Raw genomic sequence first — 27,707 nt, forward strand, 5'->3', positions numbered from 1 at the left:
TGTATAATAGACAGAATTTAGGATTTGAAAGGACGGAATGATTGAAGCAGAGCCATAGGCTTTAGATTGAGGAAAACTAGTTTTTTCTGATATGGAAGGCTAGAACTTAGTAAGCACTGCTCTCTGCCAGGTGCCAAACTCAGTGCTTGGGCATTTTTTTGCTATATTTAGTCCACAAACACATCCCTGTGAGAAACCAGTTGCTGTGCTTGCCCCCAATTACAGATGTGGAAACTGAAATTTAGATCACATGATGTGCAGAGCAGGTAGGAGTTAAGTGTGTTTTGATTTCAAAACCAGGACCATTTCTCCCTTGGGCCTAGATTTGTCAAGATGCTCTGATCTGCTGGGAGTCTCCCTCTCAGAGTAAAACTTGAAAGTAAAAGCAGTACCCTGGGAGCAGTGGGGATTGTAGGGTTTTCTTTCTGTCCATCTAGAAGCTCCCCCTAATGCCTGCTGCCTCTGGCCCTGTGCCATGCCCGCTTCATGCTTCCTGCCTTCCTGGTGGTACACTTGTGGGGCAGTGCTGCTGCAGGTGCCAAGTAGTGATTGTCCTCAGCAGCTGTGTGTGAGCTTCTCTATGTGGCTGAGCAGAAGGGAAATTTACTAAGGACACGGGTACAGATCCTCACTCTGTTGCTGATTAGTTCCTGGCCTGGGAGCTGTTCCTTGGCCCAGTGGAACCATGGCTTGCTCTCTTGTAAGTGAGGTAGTGATCCACACAGTAGTGCTGCTTGGAATGGCCCTGATCTGTGCCTGCCCAAAGTGAGATGCCGCGCTTTCACCAGCAGCCGGCCTCAGAGCTTACCTCTGTTCAGTGGACTTCAGTGTGGTTTGGATATTTTGGTTTTGGCAGTAAGAATTTCTCAGCAAAGGAAGCAGTCTGTTGACTTAGACTCAGACACTGTGGCCTCCTCTTGTTCACTAGTCATCTCTCCTCAGCATGCAGCCTGGTGACTTTGAGAAGACTTGCTCTGGGCTGGCTGTGAAGATTAGCCTAGCAGTGAGTCTAAGGACAGCAAATATGGGCCAGACAAAGAGCGATATGGGATGGTTACTTCTTCATTTCAGTTTTACTGGGCAGACTAAGGTGACTTCTTGGCACTTGTAGACATGTCTGAGACAAGGCAGTGGGCCCTAGCCTTGTGCTTTCCTCCCACAAGAGAACAGAGGCAGAATGAAGACCTGGTTCAGTGAGCCTGGAAGGCTCTGGGCAGAGCAGGGGCTAGTGTAGGGGAGTCTTGGTGCAAGAATCTCTTTTTGTGGGTGGAGCATACGTATAGTGCCTTACCTCTTCTTTTTTCTTTTCTATTTTAACAAATGATTATTTTAACGTGAAATTTAAATGATGCCTGGCAAACAATGTCCTAAGTTTGATTTCTTTTTCCCTCCCAAAAAGTTTTTTTGAACTTTTATGATTCATGTTGTTGATTTCAAGCTTGATGGACTTTTTTAGAGATGAGATTGCTGGCGGTTAAACACAGGGCCTCAAACAAGCTAAGTAAGTGAGCTCTGGTTACCCCAGCCCCCGACAGTCTTTTGTTTTGTTACTACAATTAGAAATGAGAGCCAGACAAGGTGATATATGCCTGTAATCCCAGCACTCAGGAGGCTGATAAGGGAGGACTGCTGGAGTTTGAAGCCAGCCTGGGCTATCATGTGAGTTCATGGCCAGCCAGAACTGTATAATGAAACCTTATCTCAAAAAAAAGAGAGAAAGATACAGAATTTATCTGTTTATCTGTTAAGATTATATCCTAGCGGGCTGGAAGTTTAGCTCAGCAGCATAAACGCCTGCCTTGTAAGCAGGCAGTCGTGAGTTCGATCCCCAGCACCAATAAAAAGGAAAAAGACAAAAAAAAAATTATATCCTAAATGCTCTCAGCTCACACTAGTCTAGGTGGTCTTCAGTGAGCTGCTACAGGACTATAATGGAATCTGTATCCTTTATACCATTGTACAGATAAATAAATTAACTATTCACCACTTGTTGTTCACCATGAATGTTTCATGAAATCTAGTCCTGCTTCAAAACCCGAAAATAACAACCTTCTAAACAGGGCCTAACCAGACCCTGAAAGAGTTCACATATGCACTATTTCCACAGTCCTGCCTTCTTCAACACATAGGCATACTCATGGGCCATCCCCTAAAAGAAATCCCAGGGTCTGCGTGACCCTCTTTTAATAATATACCCAGGATTATTATTATTTTTTTATTTAAGGAGAAAAAGAAAAAAAAAAAAAACAGAAAAAGGATACAAGTGATACAGAATTTCAAAAAAAAAAAAAACAGTAGGAAGTCACTAGTTAATAGATTACATACTGTCATCTTAGAAATGGTCGTTCAGATTACAAAATTAAAGCATATAAAGTAGACATTCAAACTGTGAGACTACAAACAATTCTGTTCAATGATCCCACAAAAACTTAGCAATATGGTTATCTATCTTATACACTTAAATATACATGCAATTATATCCTTTAGAGCACTTTCTTTTCCTCTCTTTTTTACTATGACAATTATACATTTTGGGTTTTATTACTCCCACAGTTCTTATTACTTTCTATTTGAAGAGAATAAAATCCAATGTGACATAACAAAACAGAGTCAGTCAAATCAAAAGAATGGATATAGTACATAATATAAAAACGGAAGACAAAGTGATGATCATTGGGTACCATAATGCCTCTTGCTATCTTAAAAAGAATTGCCTATATCATCAGTTATAATAAAACTGAAAACATTAAAGAACAAAACCAATAAAAGCAAAACATTGGAGACATTGCAGGACTTCAAAAAAAGATAATATGCAAACCCAAAACCCAGGATTATTTTATGAAGCCACATGGAAGTAGGGTTTTAGGCTGCATGCAAATGCTTCTGCTCATAACATTTGGTCCACACAGTGAGAAACAGAAGCCACACACATGCATATTTGGGTCTTCGCTCATGCTGTCCTTGTCTTGTTTCTTGCTAGAGGTAAAAGTATTGACAGTTTCCCTGAGGCTTCGGCCCCCACTAGTGTTCCTTTGAGTGACATCAGTAACTGAAGATATGTGTCACAGGCTCTTCAGTAATGAGAGTAACTTTGTTAACCTGAAGTGATAAAGTGCAGTGAACAGGCTTCGTTTAGGACTTCACTGTCCCTCAGTAACTATCCTCAGAGGTACCTGAGGTTGTACGGAGAACAGAATCTTGAAGGGGGGGTGATGCTGTCCCTGGGCTTCCCGGGGCTTCCATGAAGGAAGGCTATAGGTCAACCTGCCCTGCTCTCTCTCTGCTATGTGGTCCATTTCCCCCAGACAAACAGGCCTTCAGGTTGGCATTCAATTAAAATGAGACTTCTCAGGACAGGTAGAAAGTTTAGCTAATAGGTTTTGAGTCAGTTTATGTTATTTAAAGCCTATGTGATGTGTTTTCTTATAATGTACTGTTAGCTGATGTTGCTTTTTCACTCCTCAGTTGCTAGCTTGCAGAGAAGAAGAACGAGATGACAAGACAACGATAAAATGTGGAACTTCCCCTCTCTCCTCTCCGAAGTCCCTTCAGCTAGACAGGCTGCACACAGGGGCATTGCAAATAGTCAGCCACGAGGACATCAGGGACATGCAAAAGTAAGGAGCAGGTCTCGTAGGCCACCAGACCCCTGAGAAACCTGCTTGTCTTAGTTTTTAAGAACATCTATTAATCTTTTCCTGTGAGAAAAACCAAGTTTTTAAAGAATTCTCAGCAAGCTCATTTGGTTGTGATTATTTAAACGTTAGACCTAGAATGTGTTCTCCTGTTCTGCGGCTGTAGTGACATCCAGTGGAAAAGGCCATCTGTTTGGGCAAAGTTTAGAAAGAATAGGAATTATTTGAAATTAGCACTTGAGAGAAAAGCTCCATTTCTTCAGATCCCACACACTCACTTCTTTTAAGAACTTTCTTTCTATTCCTGGTGAAGAATTTGCCACACGGATGTGGCAGGTTCTGGATCGTGCTATTCTGTGGACAATCGGTGCCTCTCAGGTACCCTCCCACACTCTGGGTCTTCTAAGCTCTTGAGAGTCCCACATTGTCCCTATCCCTTTAGGAAGCATGTTCCATCAGGAGGCCATGAAGGCTTGGTTACTTATAGACTGTTGTTTTCCACACTTCCTCTTAGAAGCTTTTGTTCCATACCAGGCAGTATGATCAAGCAGGCACATTGGTCTCCACAGTGTCCTGAGAGATAGTACAGCTCTCACTTTGCAGGAGAGCAGGATCCAAGGAACCAGCCTGCAGGAGCTGCTGAGAGGGAAGGTGGAATTCCAGTTCTGGCTTCTGAGACCTTGTTCTCTTTCCTGAGGGCTGAGTGTAAACCTCACTGGCTGAGCAAGGCCCCTGCAGAGGGTGTTCCCTTAGATGTCCAAACCAGGCAGGCTAGAGTACAGGCCTCCTCTGAGCAGGGAACAACATCAGAATCTTGGCTTTCCAGACATAGGTCTGTGGAAGCATTACTGGGACCCTGCATTGCTATGCATAGTGTGCTGTGGGTAAGAGACTGGAAAGGATCTTCAGGGAGTTGAAGTAGGAATATTAAAAATGCAGACTGTTTTGGTACATGTGAGTGGACTGTGGAGTTCTAAAGAGGGCATGTGGTAAAAGTCCATTTTCTTTCCTTCAAGATCAAAAAGTGCCCAGGATGGTCCTGTGAGCAATCCCAGTAGCAGTGACAGCAGGCAGGACTCGCCCCACAAAGCCCCAAAGAAGAAGGGCATCAAGTCCTCCATTGGTCGTTTGTTTGGCAAAAAGGAAAAGGGTCGGCCTGGACAAACTGGCAAAGAATCACCAGGACAAGGTGGGTGGGGTTTCGGCAGCTGTCCTAACTGCTGGGAATGGGAGAACGTGAACTTTGTCCTGTGTGCCTGCCGCAGGTGCGCAGTGCCCACGTGGAGTCATGGCTGAGGGTTCTCCAGAAAAGCCCAGTCTGCTTTCTCAGTCTGCCCATGTGTGAACCAAAGCAGAGCAGTGGACATTCATTTGGCGTGAATGAATAACCCTCATAAGTGCTACTTTACACTCTTGAACATTTGTATGTGTTTGCTTGGAAGCTTACCCTTCAGAAATTATTCAGCTCTCTACCTGCAGAACCTTCAACCTATTTGTGAAACATATAATTTTGCCATGTTAATTTGGGGGCTTTTCTGATTTTTTAATAGCTGTTCTTTCTGAAACAGAAACCTCATCTCAGGATGCGTTCCGACTTAGCAAATTGGGAGGAAAGGCTGAAAAAAATCAAAAATTTCAAAAAAAGTAAGCTTTTTGTTATTTCTCCATCTCATGAAACAGGTTTCTGAGTTAACAGTCATTCTTAGCTGATTTTAAGTGTAATTTCTAGCTATGTAAATACATTGTCTTTTGAAAGATGAACCTAAAGCAGTGATAGAGCTTTCAGTGATACAAAGAGCTTGCTGCAGCATGCACGCCATAGGTTTGCCTCCACTGACCTAAAGCCTGTTTTAAGCCATCGTGTCTGGAGAACAGAGGACATTTGGAAATTTTGACTGAACTCACACATGTATTCTCAGTCTACCTTTTCAGAGTTGTCTCCCAGGATGATAGAATGGGTAATAGTTAGGCTTGGCCATTTGAGCTCTGGCCGCTGAATCCTGGTTAATTCTCTAGTTAGCTGTGTGTCTCTGACAAAGTTACTTAGCTTGTGCTTCAGTTTTCTCAACTGTCAAATGACTGTTACAGTTGTTCATACATCATGTGGTTTTTTTTCAGTTCAATAGAATTATATATATGCATGTATATGTTTTAAAACATGGACACAGGTCCTAAATATGTTACAATTACAGTGAGGATTCTGAGACCTTGTTCTCTTTCCTGTTGACTGAGTGGAACCCTCACTGGCTGAGCAAGGCCCCTGCAGAGGGTGTTCCCTTATGTGTCCAAACCAGGCAGGCTAGAGTACAGGCCTGCTCTGAGCAGGGAGCACATCAGAATCTTGGCTTTCCAGACACTGGTCTGTGGAAGCATTACTGGGACCCTGAATCACAATGAATATTGTACTGTGTGTAAGAGACTCGAAACGTTTTTTAGGAAGTTGAAGGTAGGAATATTAAAAATGCAGACTGTTCTTGTACGTGTGAATGGACTGTGGAGCTGGGAAGAGGGTGGTAAAAATCCATTTTATTTCTTTGAAGCTCGACAGGCTCCCAGGAAGGTCCTGTGAACAATCCCAGTACCAGTGACAGCAGGCAGGACGCGCTCCACAAAGCCCCAAAGAAGAAGAGCATCAAGTCCTCCACTGGTCGTTTGTTTGGCAAAAAGAAAAAGGGTCCACCTGGACAAACTGGCAAAGAATCACCAAGACAAGGTGGGCCGGTTTTAGGCAGCTGTCCTAACTGCTGGGATTGGGAGAGCATGAGCTTTTTCCTATGTAGCTGTCACAGGTGTCCAGTGCCCATGAGGAATCATGGCTGAGCATTCTCCAGACAGCCCAGTCTGCCCACATGTGAACCAGAGCAGAGCAGTGGACATTCATTTGGCGTGAATGAATAACCCTCTTATATGCTAATTTATACGCTTGAACATTTATATGTGTTTGCTCGGAAGCTTACACTTCAGAAATGATTCAGCTCTCTACCTGCAGAATCTTCTTCCTATTTGTGAAACATATAACTTTGCCATGTTAATTTACTCTAAATTTGGTGAATTTTCTTCTTTTTTGTAGCTGTTGTTTCTGAAACAGAAAACTCATCTCAGGATGCCTTCCAACTTAGCAAATTGGGAGGAAAGGATGAAAAAAATCATCAACTTCAAAAACAGTAAGCTTTTTGTTATTTCTCCATCTCATGAAACATTTTTCTGAGTTAACAGTCATTCTTAGCTGATTTTAAGTGTAATTTCTAGCTATGTAAATACATTGTCTTTTGAAAGATGAATCTAAAGCAGTGATAGAGCTTCCAGTGATACAAAGAGCTTGCTGCAGCATGCACACCATAGGTTTGCCTCCATTGACCTAAAGCCTGTTTTAAGCCATCATGTCTGGTGAACAGAGGACATTTGGAAATCTTGACTGAATTCACACATGTATTCTCAGTCTACCTTTTCAGAGTTGTCTCCCAGGATGATAGAATGGGTAATAGTTAGGCTTGGCCATTTGAGCTCTGGCCGCTGAATCCTGGTTAATTCTCTAGTTAGCTGTGTGTCTCTGACAAAGTTACTTATCCTGTGCTTCAGTTTTCTCAACTGTCAAATGGCAGTTACAGTTGTTCATACATCATGTGGCTGTTTTTCAGTTCAATAGAATTATATATGTGCATGTATATGTTTTATAACATGGACACAATTCCTAAATAAGTTACAATTACAGTCAGGCTTCTGAGACCTTGTTTTCTTTCCTGTTGACCGAGTGCATCCCTCAGTGCCTGAGCAAGGCCCCTGCAGAGGGTGTTCCCTTATGTGTCCAAACCAGGCAGGCTAGAGTATAGGCCTGCTCTGAGCAGGGAGCACATCAGAATCTTGGCTTTCCAGACACAGGTCTGTGGAAGCATTACTGGGACCCTGCATCACAATGCATATTGTACTGTGTGTAAGAGACTCGAAACGTTTTTTAGGAAGTTGAAGGTAGGAATATTAAAAATGCAGACTGTTCTTGTACGTGTGACTGGACTGTGGAGCTGGGAAGAGGGTGGTAAAAATCCATTTTATTTCTTTGAAGCTCAACAGGCTCCCAGGAAGGTCCTGTGAACAATCCCAGTACCAGTGACAGCAGGCAGGACGCGCTCCACAAAGCCCCAAAGAAGAAGAGCATCAAGTCCTCCACTGGTCGTTTGTTTGGCAAAAAGAAAAAGGTTCTGCCTGGACAAACTGGCAAAGAATCACCAAGACAAGGTGGGCCGGTTTTAGGCAGCTGTCCTAACTGCTGGAATTGGGAGAGCCTGAGATTTTTTCTATGTGCCTGCTGCAGGTGTCCAGTGCCCACGAGGAGTCATGGCTGAGCGTTCTTCTGACAGCCCAGTTTGCCCACATGTGAAACAAAGCAGAGCAGTGGACATTCATTTGGCTTGAATGAATAACCCTCTTATATGCTAATTTATACGCTTGAACATTTATATGTGTTTGCTCAGAAGCTTACACTTCAGAAATGATTCAGCTCTCTACCTGCTGAATCTTCTTCCTATTTGTGAAACATATAACTTTGCCATGTTAATTTACTCTAAATTTGGTGAATTTTCTTCTTTTTTGTAGCTGTTGTTTCTGAAACAGAAAACTCATCTCAGGATGCCTTCCAACTTAGCAAATTGGGAGGAAAGGATGAAAAAAATCATCAACTTTAAAAACAGTAAGCTTTTTGTTATTTCTCCATCTCATGAAACATTTTTCTGAGTTAACAGTCATTCTTAGCTGATTGTAAGTGTAATTTCTAGCTATGTAAATACATTGTCTTTTGAAAGATGAACCTAAAGCAGTGATAGAGCTTTCAGTGATACAAAGAGCTTGCTGCAGCATGCACGCCATAGGTTTGCCTCCACTGACCTAAAGCCTGTTTTAAGCCATCATGTCTGGAGAACAGAGGACATTTGGAAGTCTTGACTGAATTCACACATGTATTCTCAGTCTACCTTTTCAGAGTGTTCTCCCAGGATAATAGAATGGGTAATAGTTAGGCTTGGCCATTTGAGCTCTGGCTGCTGAATCCTGGTTAATTCTCTAGTTAGCTGTGTGTCTCTGACAAAGTTACTTATCCTGTGCTTCAGTTTTCCCAACTGTCAAATGGCAGTTACAGTTGTTCATACATCATGTGGCTGTTTTTCAGTTCAATAGAATTATATATGTGCATGTATATATTTTATAACATGGACACAATTCCTAAATAAGTTACAATTACAGTCAGGCTTCTGAGACCTTGTTTTCTTTCCTGTTGACTGAGTGCATCCCTCAGTGCCTGAGCAAGGCCCCTGCAGAGGATGTTCCCTTATGTGTCCAAACCAGGCAGGCTAGAGTACAGGCCTGCTCTGAGCAGGGAGCACATCAGAATCTTGGCTTTCCAGACACAGGTCTGTGGAAGCATTACTGGGACCCTGCATCACAATGCATATTGTACTGTGTGTAAGAGACTCGAAACGTTTTTTAGGAAGTTGAAGGTAGGAATATTAAAAATGCAGACTGTTCTTGTACGTGTGAATGGACTGTGGAGCTGGGAAGAGGGTGGTAAAAATCCATTTTATTTCTTTGAAGCTCAACAGGCTCCCAGGAAGGTCCTGTGAACAATCCCAGTACCAGTGACAGCAGGCAGGACGCGCTCCACAAAGCCCCAAAGAAGAAGAGCATCAAGTCCTCCACTGGTCGTTTGTTTGGCAAAAAGAACAAGGTTCTGCCTGGACAAACTGGCAAAGAATCACCAAGACAAGGTGGGCCGGTTTTAGGCAGCTGTCCTAACTGCTGGGATTGGGAGAGCCTGAGATTTTTCCTAAGTGCCTGCTGCAGGTGTCCAGTGCCCACGAGGAGTCATGGCTGAGCGTTCTTCTGACAGCCCAGTTTGCCCACATGTAAAACAAAGCAGAGCAGTGGACATTCATTTGGCTTGAATGAATAACCCTCTCATATGCTAATTTATATGCTTGAACATTTATATGTGTTTGCTCAGAAGCTTACACTTCAGAAATGATTCAGCTCTCTACCTGCAGAATCTTCTTCCTATTTGTGAAACATATAACTTTGCCATGTTAATTTACTCTAAATTTGGTGAATTTTCTTCTTTTTTGTAGCTGTTGTTTCTGAAACAGAAAACTCATCTCAGGATGCCTTCCAACTTAGCAAATTGGGAGGAAAGGATGAAAAAAATCGTCAACTTCAAAAACAGTAAGCTTTTTGTTATTTCTCCATCTCATGAAACATTTTTCTGAGTTAACAGTCATTCTTAGCTGATTTTAAGTGTAATTTCTAGCTATGTAAATACATTGTCTTTTGAAAGATGAACCTAAAGCAGTGATAGAGCTTTCAGTGATACAAAGAGCTTGCTGCAGCATGCACGCCATAGGTTTGCCTCCATTGACCTAAAGCCTGTTTTAAGCCATCATGTCTGGAAAACAGAGGACATTTGGAAGTCTTGACTGAATTCACACATGTATTCTCAGTCTACCTTTTCAGAGTGTTCTCCCAGGATAATAGAATGGGTAATAGTTAGGCTTGGCCATTTGAGCTCTGGCCGCTGAATCCTGGTTAATTCTCTAGTTAGCTGTGTGTCTCTGACAAAGTTACTTATCCTGTGCTTCAGTTTTCTCAACTGTCAAATGGCAGTTACAGTTGTTCATACATCATGTGGCTGTTTTTCAGTTCAATAGAATTATATATGTGCATGTATATGTTTTATAACATGGACACAATTCCTAAATAAGTTACAATTACAGTCAGGCTTCTGAAACCTTGTTTTCTTTCCTGTTGACTGAGTGCATCCCTCAGTGCCTGAGCAAGGCCCCTGCAGAGGGTGTTCCCTTATGTGTCCAAACAAGGCAGGCTAGAGTACAGGCCTGCTCTGAGCAGGGAGCACATCAGAATCTTGGCTTTCCAGACACAGGTCTGTGGAAGCATTATTGGGACCCTGCATCACAATGCATATTGTACTGTGTGTAAGAGACTCGAAACGTTTTTTAGGAAGTTGAAGGTAGGAATATTAAAAATGCAGACTGTTCTTGTACGTGTGAATGGACTGTGGAGCTGGGAAGAGGGTGGTAAAAATCCATTTTATTTCTTTGAAGCTCAACAGGCTCCCAGGAAGGTCCTGTGAACAATCCCAGTACCAGTGACAGCAGGCAGGACGCGCTCCACAAAGCCCCAAAGAAGAAGAGCATCAAGTCCTCCACTGGTCGTTTGTTTGGCAAAAAGAACAAGGTTCTGCCTGGACAAACTGGCAGAGAATCACCAAGACAAGGTGGGCCGGTTTTAGGCAGCTGTCCTAACTGCTGGGATTGGGAGAGCCTGAGATTTTTCCTATGTGCCTGCTGCAGGTGTCCAGTGCCCATGAGGAGTCATGGCTGAGCGTTCTTCTGACAGCCCAGTTTGCCCACATGTGAAACAAAGCAGAGCAGTGGAAATTCATTTGGCTTGAATGAATAACCCTCTTATGTGCTAATTTATACTCTTGAAGATTTATATGTGTTTGCTCGGAAGCTTACCCTTCAGAAATGATTCAGCTCTCTACCTGCAGAATCTTCTTCCTATTTGTGAAACATATAACTTTGCCCTGTTAATTTACTCTAAATTTGGGGGCTTTTCTTCTTTTTTGTAGCTGTTGTTTCTGAAACAGAAAACTCATCTCAGGATGCCTTCCAACTTAGCAAACTGGGAGGAAAGGATGAAAAAAATCATCAACTTCAAAAACAGTAAGCTTTTTGTTATTTCTCCATCTCATGAAACAGTTTTCTGAGTTAACAGTCATTCTTAGCTGATTTTAAGTGTAATTTCTAGCTATGTAAATACATTGTCTTTTGAAAGATGAATCTAAAGCAGTGATAGAGCTTTCAGTGATACAAAGAGCTTGCTGCAGCATGCACGCCATAGGTTTGCCTCCATTGACCTAAAGGCTGTTTTAAGCCATCATGTCTGGAGAACCAAGGACATTTGGAAATTTTGACTTAACTCACACATTTATTCTCAGTCTCCCTTTGCAGAGTTGTCTCCCTAGTGGACAGAGTGGTTAAGAGTTAGGCTTAGACATTTGAGCTCTGGCCGCTGAATCCTGGTTAATTCTCTAGTTAGCTGTGTGTCTCTGACAAAGTTACTTAGCTTGTGCTTCAGTTCTCTAAACTGTCAAATGGCAGTTACAGTTGTTCATACATCATGTGTTTTTTTTTCAGTTCAATAGAATTATATATGTGCACGTATATGTTTTAAAACATGGACACAGGTCCTAAATATGTTACAATTACAGTGAGGATTCTGAGACCTTGTTCTCTTTCCTGTTGACTGAGTGGAACCCTCACTGGCTGAGCAAGGCCCCTGCAGAGGGTGTTCCCTTATGTGTCCAAACCAGGCAGGCTAGAGTACAGGCCTGCTCTGAGCAGGGAGCACATCAGAATCTTGGCTTTCCAGACACTGGTCTGTGGAAGCATTACTGGGACCCTGAATCACAATGAATATTGTATTGTGTGTAAGAGAGTTGAAAAATTCTTTAGGAAGTTGAAGGTAGGAATATTAAAAATGCACACCTTTCTTGTACATGTGAATGGACTGTGGAGCTGTGAAGAGGGTGGTAAAAGTCCATTTTCTTTCCTTCAAGCTCAATAGGCTCCCAGGATGGTCCTGTGAGCGTTCCCAGCAGCAGTGACAGCAGGGAGGACCCACTCCACAAAGCTCTAAAGAAGAAGAGCATCAAGTCCTCCACTGGTCGTTTGTTTGCCAAAAAGGAAAAGGGTCTGCCTGGACAAACTGGCAAAGAATCACCAAGACAAGGTGGGCCGGTTTTAGGCAGCTGTCCTAACTGCTGGGATTGGGAGAGCATGCGCTTTTTCCTATGTACCTGCCACAGGTGTCCAGTGCCCACAAGGAATCATGGCTGAGCATTCTCCAGACAGCCCAGTCTGCCCACATGTGAACCAGAGCCGAGCAGTGGACATTCATTTGGCGTGAATGAATAACCCTCTTATATGCTAATTTATACGCTTGAACATTTATATGTGTTTGCTCGGAAGCTTACCCTTCGGAAATTATTCAGCTCTCTACCTGCAGAATCTTCTTCCTATTTGTGAAACATATAACTTTGCCATGTTAATTTACTCTAACTTTGGGGAATTTTCTTCTTTTTTGTAGCTGTTGTTTCTGAAGCCGAAAACTCATCTCAGGATGCCTTCCAACTTAGCAAATTGGGAGGAAAGGATGAAAAAAATCGTCAACTTCAAAAACAGTAAGCTTTTTGTTATTTCTCCATCTCATGAAACAGTTTTCTGAGTTAACAGTCATTCTTAGCTGATTGTAAGTGTAATTTCTAGCTATGTAAGTACATTGTCTTTTGAAAGATGAATCTAAAGCAGTGATAGAGCTTCCAGTGATACAAAGAGCTTGCTGCAGCATGCACACCATAGGTTTGCCTCCATTGACCTAAAGCCTGTTTTAAGCCATCATGTCTGGTGAACAGAGGACATTTGGAAATCTTGACTGAATTCACACATGTATTCTCAGTCTACCTTTTCAGAGTTGTCTCCCAGGATGATAGAATGGGTAATAGTTAGGCTTGGCCATTTGAGCTCTGGCCGCTGAATCCTGGTTAATTCTCTAGTTAGCTGTGTGTCTCTGACAAAGTTACTTATCCTGTGCTTCAGTTTTCTCAACTGTCAAATGGCAGTTACAGTTGTTCATACATCATGTGGCTGTTTTTCAGTTCAATAGAATTATATATGTGCATGTATATGTTTTATAACATGGACACAATTCCTAAATAAGTTATAATTACAGTCAGGCTTCTGAAACCTTGTTTTCTTTCCTGTTGACTGAGTGCATCCCTCAGTGCCTGAGCAAGGCCCCTGCAGAGGGTGTTCCCTTGGCAGGCCAGAGTACAGGCCTGCTCTGAGCAGGGAGCACATCAGAATCTTGGCTTTCCAGACACAGGTCTGTGGAAGCATTACTGGGACCCTGCATCACAATGCATATTGTACTGTGTGTAAGAGACTCAAAACGTTTTTTAGGAAGTTGAAGGTAGGAATATTAAAAATGCAGACTGTTCTTGTACGTGTGAATGGACTGTGGAGCTGGGAAGAGGGTGGTAAAAATCCATTTTATTTCTTTGAAGCTCAACAGGCTCCCAGGAAGGTCCTGTGAACAATCCCAGTACCAGTGACAGCAGGCAGGACGCGCTCCACAAAGCCCCAAAGAAGAAGAGCATCAAGTCCTCCACTGGTCGTTTGTTTGGCAAAAAGAAAAAGGGTCTGCCTGGACAAACTGGCAAAGAATCACCAAGACAAGGTGGGCCGGTTTTAGGCAGCTGTCCTAACTGCTGGGATTGGGAGAGCGTGAGCTTTTTCCTATGTACCTGCCACAGGTGTCCAGTGCCCACAAGGAATCATGGCTGAGCATTCTCCAGACAGCCCAGTCTGCCCACATGTGAACCAGAGCAGAGCAGTGGACATTCATTTGGCGTGAATGAATAACCCTCTTATATGCTAATTTATACGCTTGAACATTTATATGTGTTTGCTCGGAAGCTTACACTTCAGAAATGATTCAGCTCTCTACCTGCAGAATCTTCTTCCTATTTGTGAAACATGAAACTTTGCCCTGTTAATTTACTCTAAATTTGGGGGCTTTTCTTCTCTTTTGTAGCTGTTGTTTCTGAAACGGAAAACTCATCTCAGGATGCCTTCCAACTTAGCAAATTGGGAGGAAAGGATGAAAAAAATCATCAACTTCAAAAAAAGTAAGCTTTTTGTTATTTCTCCATCTCATGAAACAGTTTTCTGAGTTAACCATCATTCTTAGCTGATTTTAAGTGTAATTTCTAGCTATTGTAAATACATTGTCTTTTGAAAGATGAACCTAAAGCAGTGATAGAGCTTTCAGTGGTACAAAGAGCTTGCTGCAACATGCATGCCATAGGTTTGCCTCCATTGACCTAAAGCCTGTTTTAAGCCATCATGTCTGGAGAACAGAGGACATTTGGAAACTTTGACTGAACTCACATGTGTATTCTCAGTCTTCCTTTGCAGAGTTGTCTCTCTAGATGATAGAATGGGTAATAGTTAGGCTTGGCCCTTTGAGCTTTGGCTGCTGAATCCTGGTTAATTCTCTAGTTAGCTGTCTGACAAAGTTATTTAGCTTAGGCTTCAGTTTTCTCAACTGTCAAATGACTGTTACAGTTGTTCATGCATCGTGTGGCTTTTTCTCAGTTTGATAGAATTATATATGTGCATGTATATGTTTTAAAACTTGGACACAAGTCCTAAATAAGCTATAATTAAGGTCACTGTGGTGACTTCTATTGTTTACACAAGTGGTCCTCCAGAAGCATTTACCGTGATATAATTTTACATTTTATCTGAGATTGGATCTCTACTTTACAGTGTATTATTGAACTATAATCCTCTACTAAATCTTAAGGGGCTGAGGAGTGGAGTATAAGTGAGAGCGTACTGGCTTGACATACCATCCCTAGGCCCACATAAAGATAGATTCTGAAAATAATATATACTGTTCCGAATGATTTTGCATAGGGGAGCACAGGCACCAACATATCAGGGAAGTATGTACACTTCTCTGATGTAGGATTGGTTGTGTAAGCTGATCACACCCAAAACTAGAGTTATAAGTGAACTAGATAGGTTGAGACATTTTCCTAGTGAGATGATTAATAAAATATCAATCAAAAAGCTTTCTGCAACAAAATCAGACAGTATGTAATGTCTAAGAGGTACAATTTGAACTTGACAGTAGGGAAAGTTTGAAAGCCTAAGGTAAGATGGGCACACTGGTCTTGAGAAAAGGTGAAAGTTGGTGGGTTCTTGGATAAATTTGTATATGGGAAACATCAGGTGTCCACTTCTCAGTGAAGCCAGTACTGTGTGGAACTCAGAGTGCAAAGGCCCTGACACTAGCGTTGCACTCGAATCCCTAGGAACCCTTTCTGCTGGAAAGTTATGAAATCTCACTCATTTTAGTTGTCTTCTCTGAATTCATGACTGCCTTTTTTTTTTTAAACTTCTATTGGTATGTGTTTGCAGTACATAATAATCATGTTGGTTCTTGGGAGTTGATACATGTCCATGACACATTTCTATTCTTTATTTTCCACCATCCTTGTATTTTGCCAGAATCCCATTCATGCATTTCTCTTATAAACCCTTGTCATGTATACAGATTAAAAATAAGACTATTAAAAAGAAATATATATATATATAAGATATATATATCAATATCAATATATATTATATATATATATATATCAAACATACCAGACTATAAGCCAAAACACATATAAAAGATGGAACACAATTGTACTAAGTCGAAGTATTCCTTTAGATATATTTTCCATGCTGAGTTACAATAACTTTTTTCTTCTATTGTCTGTCTTTTATTTCATAGCTAACTTATATATGAAGTTTTTCATATTATAATGAGTCTTTTGTTTTTTATTTTATTCATTTATTTTTTGAGACAAGAATCATACTTTGTAATTCAGGCTGGACTGAACTCACAGCAGTCCTCCTGATTTAGTTGCCCAAGTGGTGGGATTACAGGCATGTGCTACCGCACTTGGCCATAGTAACTGTTTTAAGCAGCTCAACAGTGATGACATGCCATTGCAGGTGAAATTCTGTTATGGAAACATTCTATACAAATACTCAATCTTTGGTGCTCTGTAAATAGAATTTTATAGTACCATTTAACCACAAAATCTGAACTGTGTAAAAGTCTTTTATAATAATTTAAGCAATGAGCAGTTGGCTTTGTGGAGCTTAATATTAAAGCTAGTCATTTTCCCTCTCGAAACCATGCTAAAGAAATAGTGTTGCCTAGATTTTGCCAGTGTCTTTTATTTCACGTGCTCATTTCAATGTAATAAAAACAACAGCAGCACAGCTTGATCATTCACCCCATTGCCTTCTGAAGTTTATGTTTCATGGAAGAGAAGAAATAATTTTCCTAATATGTTTGGCTATTTTGCTGGGGATGTGGCTCGGTAGTGTAGTACTCTTAGCATGCATTAAGGCCTTAGGTTCAATCCCCAGTACCACAATAAAAGCAAAAAACAGAAAACCAAAATGTTTCCCTGTTGTAAAAATTGACTTTCTAACTCTCAAGAAGTGTGTGTGCACCCTCAGGACAGGCTTTGAATTATTTGCCCAAACACATGATTAAATTGCACACCAGGCATGCATGTTTACAGGTTTGTGTGTGTGTGTGTGTGTGTGTGTGTGTGTGTGTGTGTGTGGTGGTAGGGAGGGAGATTTCTCGGTAGCAAGGAGATTCAAGTTTATGCTGCTTACTCCAAACATCTGTTGTGGCTGTTTCAAGGTGTCTAAGAATGGGTCTTTGCTCTGTACTTTATAGTTCTATGTGGGATGCATATGTGATTTCTCAACCATAGTAGAAAGTTCATAGGGAAAATTCTAAAGTAGTCATCTGACTATGGTGGGCAGTTTTGTGATATCTGTCAGATAACCTGAATTGTAATTGATTTGAAGAAAAAAAGTATTTTGTGAATACAGGGTACAGTTTAATACTTTGAGCATTATTGTTTTGTTTTGTTTTGTTTTTTTGTTTTGTTTTTTTTTTGTTTTTGTTTTTCTGAGACAGGTCTCACTATGCAGTTCAGGCTGGCTTTGAGCTCACTTTGTAGCTCAGGCTGACCTCAAACTCACAATGATCCTCCTGCCTCAGCCTCTCAAGTGCTGGAATTACAGGCATGCACAACCACATCCAGCTACTTCGAGCATTCTTGATGTAATAAAAAACTGTTCTGTGAATACAGAGTACAGTTCAACACTTTGGTACTTTCTCAGAAATACAGTACTTCTTGTGATGAGCCCTAACTTGGCTGTAGGCCATGCTCCTTGCCGCTGAACCACTAGCCTATCACATTGACTGAAGGAGGGTTCCCAGGACTCAGTGCACATGTTGACCAGCTGAACTCATGCTCTCTGAGAATTACTGGAAGAATTTGATGCTCTGCTGACACTTGAGGTGCTCAGTAGTCAATGCAACTATCAGCATGACTCAGACTGGAGTCCGTTCATCAGCTCATAGAATGCTGTGTGAAGTTTCAAAACATGGATCTCCAACTCACCTTTGTCTTTGTAGTGCTCTCCTTCCGGTTGTGTGGCATTGTGGTGCATTTGCTGTGGGAAGTTGGTTACACATGGAGCCATACTCAGTGGTACTCTGAATCATATAGTGTGGAGTGCTGGTGTTACCAGCTTTGGGTTCTCTGCTAAACTTCCCAAGAGTATATTTCTGTTTGGTGAGAAAAGTTGCTTCCATTCCTCACTTGTCAAAACAACACACTGGTCCCCAGTACTCTTCCTCACAGTGTGACTAGCATGTGAAATGTGAGCCTGAGCTGCAGCCATGAGAAAGGGTCTCCTTAGCCCTTGTGCAAGACCCCTGAATTTGAAAAGTGTCCCATCTCTTGGAAATACAGTCATGTATTTACTATGGAGAGTTAAAGTTCTTGCTATATGTCACTTAGATAATGTTTATTCTGCAGAAACTCGCACAAGCTTCTTGAAATGAAGGGCAGCTTTACCATTGTGCTTTTGCCTACATTATAAAATATATCATAATTCATAGATTACATGACATTTTTTGTACCAGGGATCAAACTCACAACCTCACACTTGCCAGGCAGGCCCTTAAGCTGCTGAGCTAAATCCCTGGCCTTCACGTAACTTTTATTTTACGCATTTGTTCCCCAGAGAATTTAGTGTATTTTGGTCCAAGAGAATACAGCATAGCTGTAGAACACTTTCCTAGTATGCTAAAGCCCTGAGCTCCATCATTAGTATGACAGAATCTAAAATAGCTGCCTCCTCCAACAGTATGTATGTATGTATGTATGTATGTATGTATGTATGTATGCATGTATATACATGTTGGTGCTGCAGATCAAACATAGCACCTTGTGAAGGCTGGGCAAGTGCTTTACTAATGAGGTACACTCAGCCCCCAGTCTCTAATTTAAAGGCAGGAAGGTTCCCATATCAGTTTGCATTAGAGCAGATACTCTGTGTTTGTGTGTGTGTGTGTGTGTGTGTGTGTGTGTGTGTGTGTGTTTCGTTTCTTTTCCTTTTTTGGTACTGGGGATCAAACTCATGCCCTTGCACTTGCCAGGCAGGTGCTATGCTGCTGAGCTAAATTCCTGGCCTCCTTTTCTTTTTTTAAAAAAGGGTCTCACTGTGTTGTTCAGGTTGGACTTGAAATCATTATGTAACCCAGGCTGACTTTCAGCTCATAGCAATTCTCCTGCCTCAGCTTCCAAAGTACTGGGATTACAGGTGTGTACCATCATCCTGGCATTAGAGCAGATATTATAAAAATCAACCCTGGTGTCTAGTGTTTGGTTCTATGGGAGAAGCTATAAGCTGAAGAAAAGAAGCTCTGACAATGTCAGGAACAGAGCAATCTAGTGCCCAGCCACCTTCTGCAAAGGGCCCCAGCTTGGCCTGCCTGTCACATCTATTGGGATATGATATCTCACAGCCCAGGAGCAAGCAAATATCAGAAGAAACCAAAGGGGTTTTCTTCTGGAGTTGATGGATATGACACATCAACATCTAGGATTACTGACATATTATTCAGATACCCTTGGTGGCTATTCAGTGTGGACAGATGATGGACATTCTGCAGAGTATGCCCCCCCCCACTGGTTACTATGTTTTTATTTGCTCTTTTTAAATTTTTCCTTTTTTTCCCCTGGGGGCTCCTTATGTAGTCCAGACTAGCCTTGAATTCATGGTAATCCTCTTGCCTTCATCTCCCACATGCTGGATTATAGATGATGCCACCATACCCAGCTTGATTACCTTGCTTGAAGCTTTGGGGCTCAGAGCTGGAAGAGTTATTATTTGGGAAGTTGAGCAAGAAAAGAATGAATGTTGCTAAAGCTTAAATGTTTGCAGCTTTAGTAGAGGGGGAGGAAATAGGTGGTTCTCCTATTCCAAACTAATCATATGGGTAGACGGATAACCTTACCTAAGTGGATAGTCAGGTAGGTGAGTAAACACTGTGAAGCCATTTAGTTCTTGGAGGTCACAGATTTGGACAAATGGGTGTCTGTACTAAGTATGTGCAGTAGCAAGCAAAAGAGATCCAGTTTCAATACCCAGTGTAAAAGGAAGGTAGTTGTGCATATCACCAAACATTGCAAAGAGCCAGAGTAGAGGTGCGCAGAAGTGTCTGCAGGCTCCAGATTCTGCATCTTAACACAGGATCCTTCTGTACACTTTTGGGAACAACTCTCAAGAAAACTGGACTCTAATGTGCCCACCTATCGTGTTAACCAAGGTTAGGTGCCCAATCTCGTAGTCCACAAACTACCTGGTAGGGGAGGTGTAGCTACCTGTAGGTGGAACTTGGGCCAACTCCCCAGCCAGGGTCTTCTGTGTTATTTCCTAACATCCCATGACTTTTGAATGCATCATCCTACTTCTGCTACCTTCACACCACTCCCACTGCTGCATCTGGATGCAGGTGTAAGGAGGAGGAAGGATGTAAAGGCAGCAGCAGTTTATACCAAGCTTCAGGTAGTGGGCCTTGTTCTTGTTTGCAGTACATGTCTGGTATGTACTTTCACAAATTACAGCTGTGCAGTGGTATGTACCTTTAATCATCCGAGCTACCTGGGAGGTCCAGGCAGGAGGGTCATTTATGATGACAATACCATTGTTCTAGGCAACTTAAGAAACTGTCTCAAGATAAAAAGTATAGTACAAATGGCTGGCGGTTTAGTTCAATGAGTGCTTGGTTCCATCCCCAGTACCATCAAAAATAATGAAAACACCAACAAAATCATTTTTAGACTACTGAGGACATAGTTCTTACTTAGTCTATTTGAATAGGCACATAATCTAGAAGTGCTTCTGACCTACAGCAGTAGTCTTCCTCTTCCCTGGCCTGGCCAGAGCATCCAGGACAGACCCTCACTTAATATTACAGAATTTCAGATCTTTACCCAGAAATGGATTTACACTGCTTCTTGGGGTCAGTCTGTCTGTCTGTCTGTCTGTCTGTCTGTCTGTCTGTCTCTCTGTATGTTTGTCACACACTCTCTCTTTCTGTGTGTGTGTGTGTGTGTGTGTGTGTGTGTGTGTGTGTGTTTCTTGTTTCCTTAAATGAGTCATAGCAGCTCTGTAGCCAGGTTTGGTAGCTGTCTTAGTTACTTTTTACTCATTGCTGAGACAAAATACCTAAAGGCCAAGTTGGGAAAGGAAAGGTTTATTTCTTACAGTTTTTGGAGGTTTCACACACTCAGTTGGCTCCAGGGCATGGCTGGGCCACAGTTCATGGTGGCTGCAAACAGCAAGCAGGAACAGGCAAAGAGCAAGACACACCTTCTCCCTGCCATTACATTACATCCTGGCTCCACCCCTCTGTGGGTATAGCACTGACACCATCAATCCAAGCACTAACAATAAACCATCACAAATGCACAATACAAATACATGAAGCCTGGGGGCCCACAGACATAAACCATGACATTCCTCCCCTGGCCCCCAGGACTCTTGTACATCCTTTATACAAAAGACATTTAGTCCACCACCAAGAGTTTCCAAAGTCTTAAGTTTCAGCATTGCTGAACAGTCCAAGTCCCATGTCTCCTCCATGATCTATGGCAAACTCTTAACTGTAACCCCTGTACAAATGAAACAAGTTTAAACATTTCTCAAATGCAAAGGCACAAAATAAACATTACTATTCCAAAAGTTACAAACAGGGGAATATAAAGCATTGGAAACAAAGCAAATCCAACATCCAGCAGGATGAACATTAAGTCCTAGAGTTCCTTGCTCTGCATCTGAAGCAATATGGTTACAAGCTCCAAAAGGCTTGTGTGATTCCACCCCCAAGGCACTTCCAGGGATTTCACCTCCTGCAGCTTTTCTCTTAAATCCTCTCTGCTTGCTTTTTGGAGCTTTCCTTGGATCGTCCATGTTTCTGGCTTTTCCAAACTTTTGGGGTCTCCACTGCACCTTTGGCTTCACCTTTATGTCTTCACAAATTGCCCTCTCAGGGGCACACAGCTTGGCCTCCCAGGCCCTTTGCAATAGAGGTAGAAGCCATCTTACCCTCAGAATTTGTGCATTTTCCTAGCACCTAAGATCAGCACCATGTGGATGTTGCCAAGGTTTGCTGCTAGCTAGAGCAGTACTCAGGCTTTTCTCTCTCTTGGCTGTAGGGGTCAGTTGCCTGGATCACAGGGCTCTGTTTAACTGATTGTGAGGAAAAGCTTCTCTATGTTGCCACCATTCTGGAACCTCATGTGGCCTGTCACCATTCTGGAAACTCATGTGGTCTCTGTCGCCATTCTGGAACCTGGTGCTCTGCAGCTTTCTCCTCTGAAAAAATTATTTTACCTTTGCAGTGAGGCTGCACAGGGTGGGGACCTGCTTCCTGGGATGCCCCCGGCCCATCTTTCTTATTTCTCTGTTTTCCCTCAGCCATCAGAATCTCCACTGTCTTTACAATCCACAGCCTTCCTGAAATATTCTTTCTGGCCAAACTCACAGTATTGCAAATTATCCCGCTGGGCTCTTTCCTCTTGATTTGCAACATAAAGCTGGCTAAAAGCCCTCTACAGTAGCCATGCCACAGACTCAACATTTGATTGCTTTTTAATTTCTTTTTCAAGATTAATCAGTCCATTGCCCTTTGTTTCAGTCTCAGGCAAAGTCTCTGGACATGAGCAAAATGTAGACAACTTTCTGCCAACCCATAACTCACATCATGGGGAGTCCAACAACCACTGCAGTCCTTCTTCCCAGCAGAAATCTCCCAGGCCTGGTCTTTACCATCAGGCTTCCTATCAGCCTTCTGGTCTCCTGAGCTGTGACCACTATCTCCTCTACAGAACTGCCTAAGCTGCTCTAGCTCTATGCATCCAGGCAACACATCCAAACCTTTCCAAACTCTGCCCACAAGCCATTTCCAAAGCCATTTCTTGAAAAACATGGTAAGGTATAGTCACAGCAAACAACCCCATTCTTCGGTACCAAATTCTGTCTTAGTTACTTTTTACTCATTGCTGAGACAAAATACCTGAAGCCCAAGTTTGGAAAGGAAAAGTTTATTTCTTACAGTTTTTGGAGGTTTCAGTCCACACTCAGTTGGCTCCAAGGCAGGTGGGCATGGCTGGGTCACAGTTCATGGTGGCTGCAAACAGCAAGTAGGAACAGGCAAAGAGCAAGATACACTTTCTTCCTACCATTACATCATATCCTGGCTCCACTCTTATGTGGGTGTAACACTGACACCATGAATCCAAGCACTAGACAATGAACCATCACAAATGCACAATGAAAATGCATGAGGCCTGGGGGCCACAGACATAAACCATGACAGTAGCCTACTACTTCTTGTACTTAGGAGCACACTTCTGCTGATCTGTTTCTCTGTGAATAGCTTTGCTTGTTTCAACTAGAAAATTGTTGTTGTTGTTGTTCTTCTTCTTCTTTTTTTTGTTTTTTTTTTTCTTGTTTCATCTGAGATAACACATTTGCTGCCTTCTCTGGTACAGTTACTCCCTGGTGATTGTTCCTGTAAGCTTAGCGGTAACTTAAGGAACTCTTAGTTGAAATTGTATATGAAACATTTTACTTAGGAACATAAGTTTCCAAAAGAAAGAAAAGGGGAAGAGAGACTGATTGACTGAGACTGACTAGGGTTTTTGTGTATCTGAAACATACTTGTCCTTTGTGTTCTAATGTCAGACTTACCATGCTTACAATGTTACTGTTTCACATAACTGTGTTACACAAATCACTTTTAGAGATGTTAGTATAGTAAAAGTGTAACTTGAGTCTTTAGAAATAAAGCATATATGAAACCTCAAATCACATTACGGAGTGCATGCAAGACTCACCTACCCACTTCCCTGCAGTACTGCCTTGGTATTGCATGAGTTTCTGTGCTGGTGATACATTCGGCATTGAAGGAGGTGTTGAATGGCTGGCTAAAGAAGAGATCAATGGGTTAAAACCACAGAATGACCCAGTGACTTATCAAGTACCCGTTTACTTAAAGAGCAGTGTACAATAGAAACTGTCCTCTGTTACTTGTTTGCTGTATTAGACGATAATCTTTTTGTGGTTAAAAGTCTGCATTACAGCTGGGAGTATGAAACACATCTATAATCCAAGCACTGGGGGAGACTGGTTACACAGAGTTTGAGGCCAACCTGGACTACATACATAGCAAGACTTTGTCTCAACATTCCCCAAACCACAACCACCCCCCAAAAACACTGTTTTTTAAAGTCTCTCACAAAATTAGGCACTGATGTCTCAACTGAGGTGTGGTTTCCTCTTCCTAGATACTGTTTCTTCATTGTTGAAGTAGGGTTTCATGTTTTCCCCTAATTGTCTTACTACCTTGGATATGAAAATTCTGCTTGAGTTTTATAAGTTGGTAGTAATTCTTCAATTCTCTGAAGTAATGGTGATTTGACTGGGAATCAAGAGAACTCTGTAGCATTTTTTATTTACTCAGGCGTTCTCCATAGTATGTGTGTGACTGTCATTACAAGGATGATGTTAATAACATTAAAACTGTAGAAGATAAAAGGAACTGAGAATATGTGTTATACTTTTGAAAATGCTCAGAGACTGTTCCATTAACTTGTTGGATGTGTAACAGTGCTTCTTTAATTTGAATGTCTTCTTTTTCACAGGCCTGAGTTGCTGGAGGAAGCCCAGAGGCAAGGCTTACCATTTTCACAGTGGGACGGGCCAACCGTGGTTGAATGGCTGGAGGTACATCCCTTTACTACAGAGACCTATGCTACATGACACAAGCTTGTCATGCATCTCCTGTCTCTACCTGATGTTCTGGTCTTTTCATTCTTCTTTCTAGCTCTGGGTTGGGATGCCTGCTTGCTATGTGGCTGCCTGCAGAGCAAATGTGAAAAGTGGGGCCATCATGTCAGCTCTGTCAGACAGACAGATCCAGCAAGAGATTGGCATCAGCCACCCTCTGCACAGACTGAAGCTGCGGCTGGCCATCCAGGAAACCCTGTGGCTCACCAGCCCTTCGGCTCCACCCACATTGAAAAAGGTATGTTCACAGAGGCTCTGTGTGCCCTCTGTGGAGGAGGAAGGCAGAGCCCACAAAAGCAGTAGCCTGCTAATGTTTCCGTGCTGCTTCCTAATCATACAGGGTGGTTTCAACTTAAAATTTCAGGAAAGCATAGTACAACCCCTAACTTGGAGGGGTTGAGTGATCCAAAGAAAATGTGTGAACTGCTTGTGTAAAAGTGTGGTTAAAGCCAGGTGTGGTGGCACATGCCTGTAGTTCCAGCACTCAGAAGGCTGAGGTGGGAGGATCACTGTGAGTTCTAGGCCAGTGGGTTACAGTGTGAGCAGCTTGAACTGAGTAATGAGATCCCGTTTCAGAAAAGACCAAAAAATAAATAATTAAATAAATGAATAAAACTTGGTTAGAAAGGCCTTCTTTAAGAAAGAAGGCTTTTTGAAAGGTAGAAAATTGATTGTCACAAATGTACGTATGAATTTATCAAAACTGAGTAAGTGTAAGGACCTCTTGAGGAAGGAAAAGTTAACATTTTAAGTAGCATTTCATCCTTGAACTTTGATTTCTATTTCATAGTTCAAACAATAATTAGTACTTGTACGGTATATAAAGGTACTTGCTAAGCAAATTATATGCGGAAAATATTGTTTTTCTTCAAGTATACAGGTAGCAAAATATACAGATAAGCCCAGGAATGTATAAACCCTTGCATACAATCCCCGGGCATAAATAAGCACCTGGCTATGGCCCCTTGGCTATAAACTAGGTTGGGCTGCCTTTACTTTGTTGTGTGTGGCTTCTTTCCTTCAGTCTTGTGCGTGTGAGTGCATCTGCATCACTGCACATATAGGCGGGACTTACAGAGTAACTGTAATTTGTGGCAGTCCAGAGGTGCCACTGACATACAGTTGACATGCTAACAAGGGGTGGTCACCTCCCAGAAATCCACTGGTTCCTGGACAGTTCTAAGCTTCTCTTCTTTGTGGATGTCTTTTTTTCCCTACAAGAACTAAAGGAGGAAAAATGCCGAGTTTCCTAGATGCACTGTGGTTGTGTGTCACGGCACCAGCAGGTGCTCTGGGTCTTGGGAGCTGCATGTGTCTGTCCAACCATGCCTGTGCTCACAAAGATGCTGTCCACTTGGGGAGTAGTGAAGAGCCCTCAAAGAGCTTCCTGGTGACTCTTCTGATGAAACATTGGTGGTTATTAGAAGGGAAGAGCAGGCCAGCTCTTAAGTTGCAAAGTTCAGGGGTTTTTCATTTAGATGTTCAACAAACTCTTAGAGCTGTGTAGACATCCTTCTGAGCAGCAGAGCAAGGTCTGCCTACAGTAACTTTATACACAAAAAAGTGTGAAGATTTTGTTGTTAGAGAATTATGAAAATGAACAATAAGCCTTTTTTTTTTTTTAACGTATGGCCAAAGAACACTTTCCCTTGGTGGAATGTTTTGTAACCAGTATCAGTCTGTTCTGCAGCTATTTCCACATTAATGTGGGCTTTGTAGAAATGAAGATGCTGCATGGCTTTTTCAAAGCTTTTAAGAACCCTCTTTCAAAAGGGAGCTTCTGTGATTCAGTTGAACTATTGGCAAGGACTAGACCTCACATCAGAAAGACTCTCCATATCACCAGTTACAAACACAGAAATTGCTGTTCTTGGGGAGCTTACAGTGGGCTAGCAGAGTGGCCATCAGTCTCAGGTTTGACTCAGATGGTGACAAGTGCTTTGTTTTTGGTGTTTGCATTGTTTGGCTCTCCTGTGCTCACTATCTTGTGCCCTGGCCTCCTGGGCTTCCTCTGGCTTTGGATCATCTGCTGAAAGCAGCCACAGGAAGCCAAGGCCAGAGCATCCTGTTGTTAGCCTGTGTTGGGGTGAGACTGCTTTCTGTGTGTTTTGTTTTATTCTTTTGTTTTGCTGTACTGAGGCTTAAACCTAGTGCTTTGGGAGAGCCAGGCAAAAACCCTATCATGAGCTATACCTCCAACATGGTGAGACTATTGAAAATACTGTCTATTGAATCATCAGTTACTGGGGAAAGTAACTTTTCAGAAATATAAAGTATGTTCTCATCCATACTTTTAAGCATGTGATCTGGAAATTGTGTGCTGTTCTCCTTATATTCCGACCACACTGTTATTGTTTAAAAGAGGATGAGCCTGTGTTAATGATCTCTGGCTTTCTCTGTGGGTGCCTGAAATGAAAATGTGCAAAGAGTGACCTTTGCCTCGTGGCTCCTTACTGTGCCTGTGGCTCATATGTGCGTCCTTCTCCTTTCTGTCATGCTTCCCTTGCCCTGGATGTGGCTGGTGCACTGGGGTCACCTTAGACCACAGGAAATGTCTGGTTAACACATGAAGAGATGGAAACACTCGCAGCCACATCTCAGATGGTCAGTCAGCCCTGCAGCTCATGTTCCAAAGTGGGTTTCCTACTCCAGACCAAAGGGCCCTTTGTCTTTTGTTGAAAACAAAAGTTAATTTGCATTTGTTTCAAATATAATGTGTTCTTTTTAGGTTATTAGCTCATAGCGTATAGTCATATTTGCATTTTTTAGATTTTTACAAGAATTTAGTTTATAGATTTGCCCCATTTAGAGAAGATGTAATTTGCTTCTCCTTTTGGAGAGACCTCCATTGAGCACTGCGTTGTGGTTGTCTAACACCAACAGTCTACTGTATGAGGTTAGTTGGCATGGAAAAAGTCTGCTCCTTGCATGGAAAATTGAAATTCTTGGATTTTCATGAGTTTTTGCATGAGGCATTGATATTTTGAATGTTTTTCACTCAGTCAAGGTGCATGTTCCCTGCAGAATTAATTTGCTTACACTACTAAAGTTCACTAATACTAATAGTTATGTTCTTTTACATTCCTAACAACCTAACATCAGGAAGATGAGGAGGGAAGCTGGATAAGGTTGGAGTCTTTCTATAATATTTCTTCACTCTGTAGCAACAAAAAGCAATTGAGGATGTAAACTTGTGTGACCTGCTTTAGTAGGT

General features: G+C 42.1%; 1 protein-coding gene across 1 annotated transcript in view; it reads left to right on the forward strand.

The window, feature by feature from the left end:
* Positions 1–27,707, forward strand: part of LOC106025035 (liprin-alpha-3-like) — a 65,802-nt gene that overhangs the window by 18,903 nt on the left and 19,192 nt on the right. The window contains exons 7-15 of the mRNA XM_063235126.1: positions 3,466–3,617; positions 4,652–4,824; positions 5,204–5,279; positions 6,176–6,272; positions 14,264–14,385; positions 24,349–24,430; positions 24,531–24,731; positions 27,035–27,097; positions 27,596–27,618. Of these exons, the coding sequence (XP_063091196.1) occupies positions 3,466–3,617; positions 4,652–4,824; positions 5,204–5,279; positions 6,176–6,272; positions 14,264–14,385; positions 24,349–24,430; positions 24,531–24,731; positions 27,035–27,097; positions 27,596–27,618 (989 nt within the window). The remainder of the gene's footprint in view (positions 1–3,465; positions 3,618–4,651; positions 4,825–5,203; positions 5,280–6,175; positions 6,273–14,263; positions 14,386–24,348; positions 24,431–24,530; positions 24,732–27,034; positions 27,098–27,595; positions 27,619–27,707) is intronic.

Source organism: Cavia porcellus, unplaced genomic scaffold (assembly GCF_034190915.1).
Source record: "Cavia porcellus strain 051 isolate PalLab524CR breed Dunkin Hartley unplaced genomic scaffold, mCavPor4.1 scaffold_25, whole genome shotgun sequence".
Classification (NCBI taxonomy): Eukaryota; Metazoa; Chordata; class Mammalia; order Rodentia; family Caviidae; genus Cavia; species Cavia porcellus.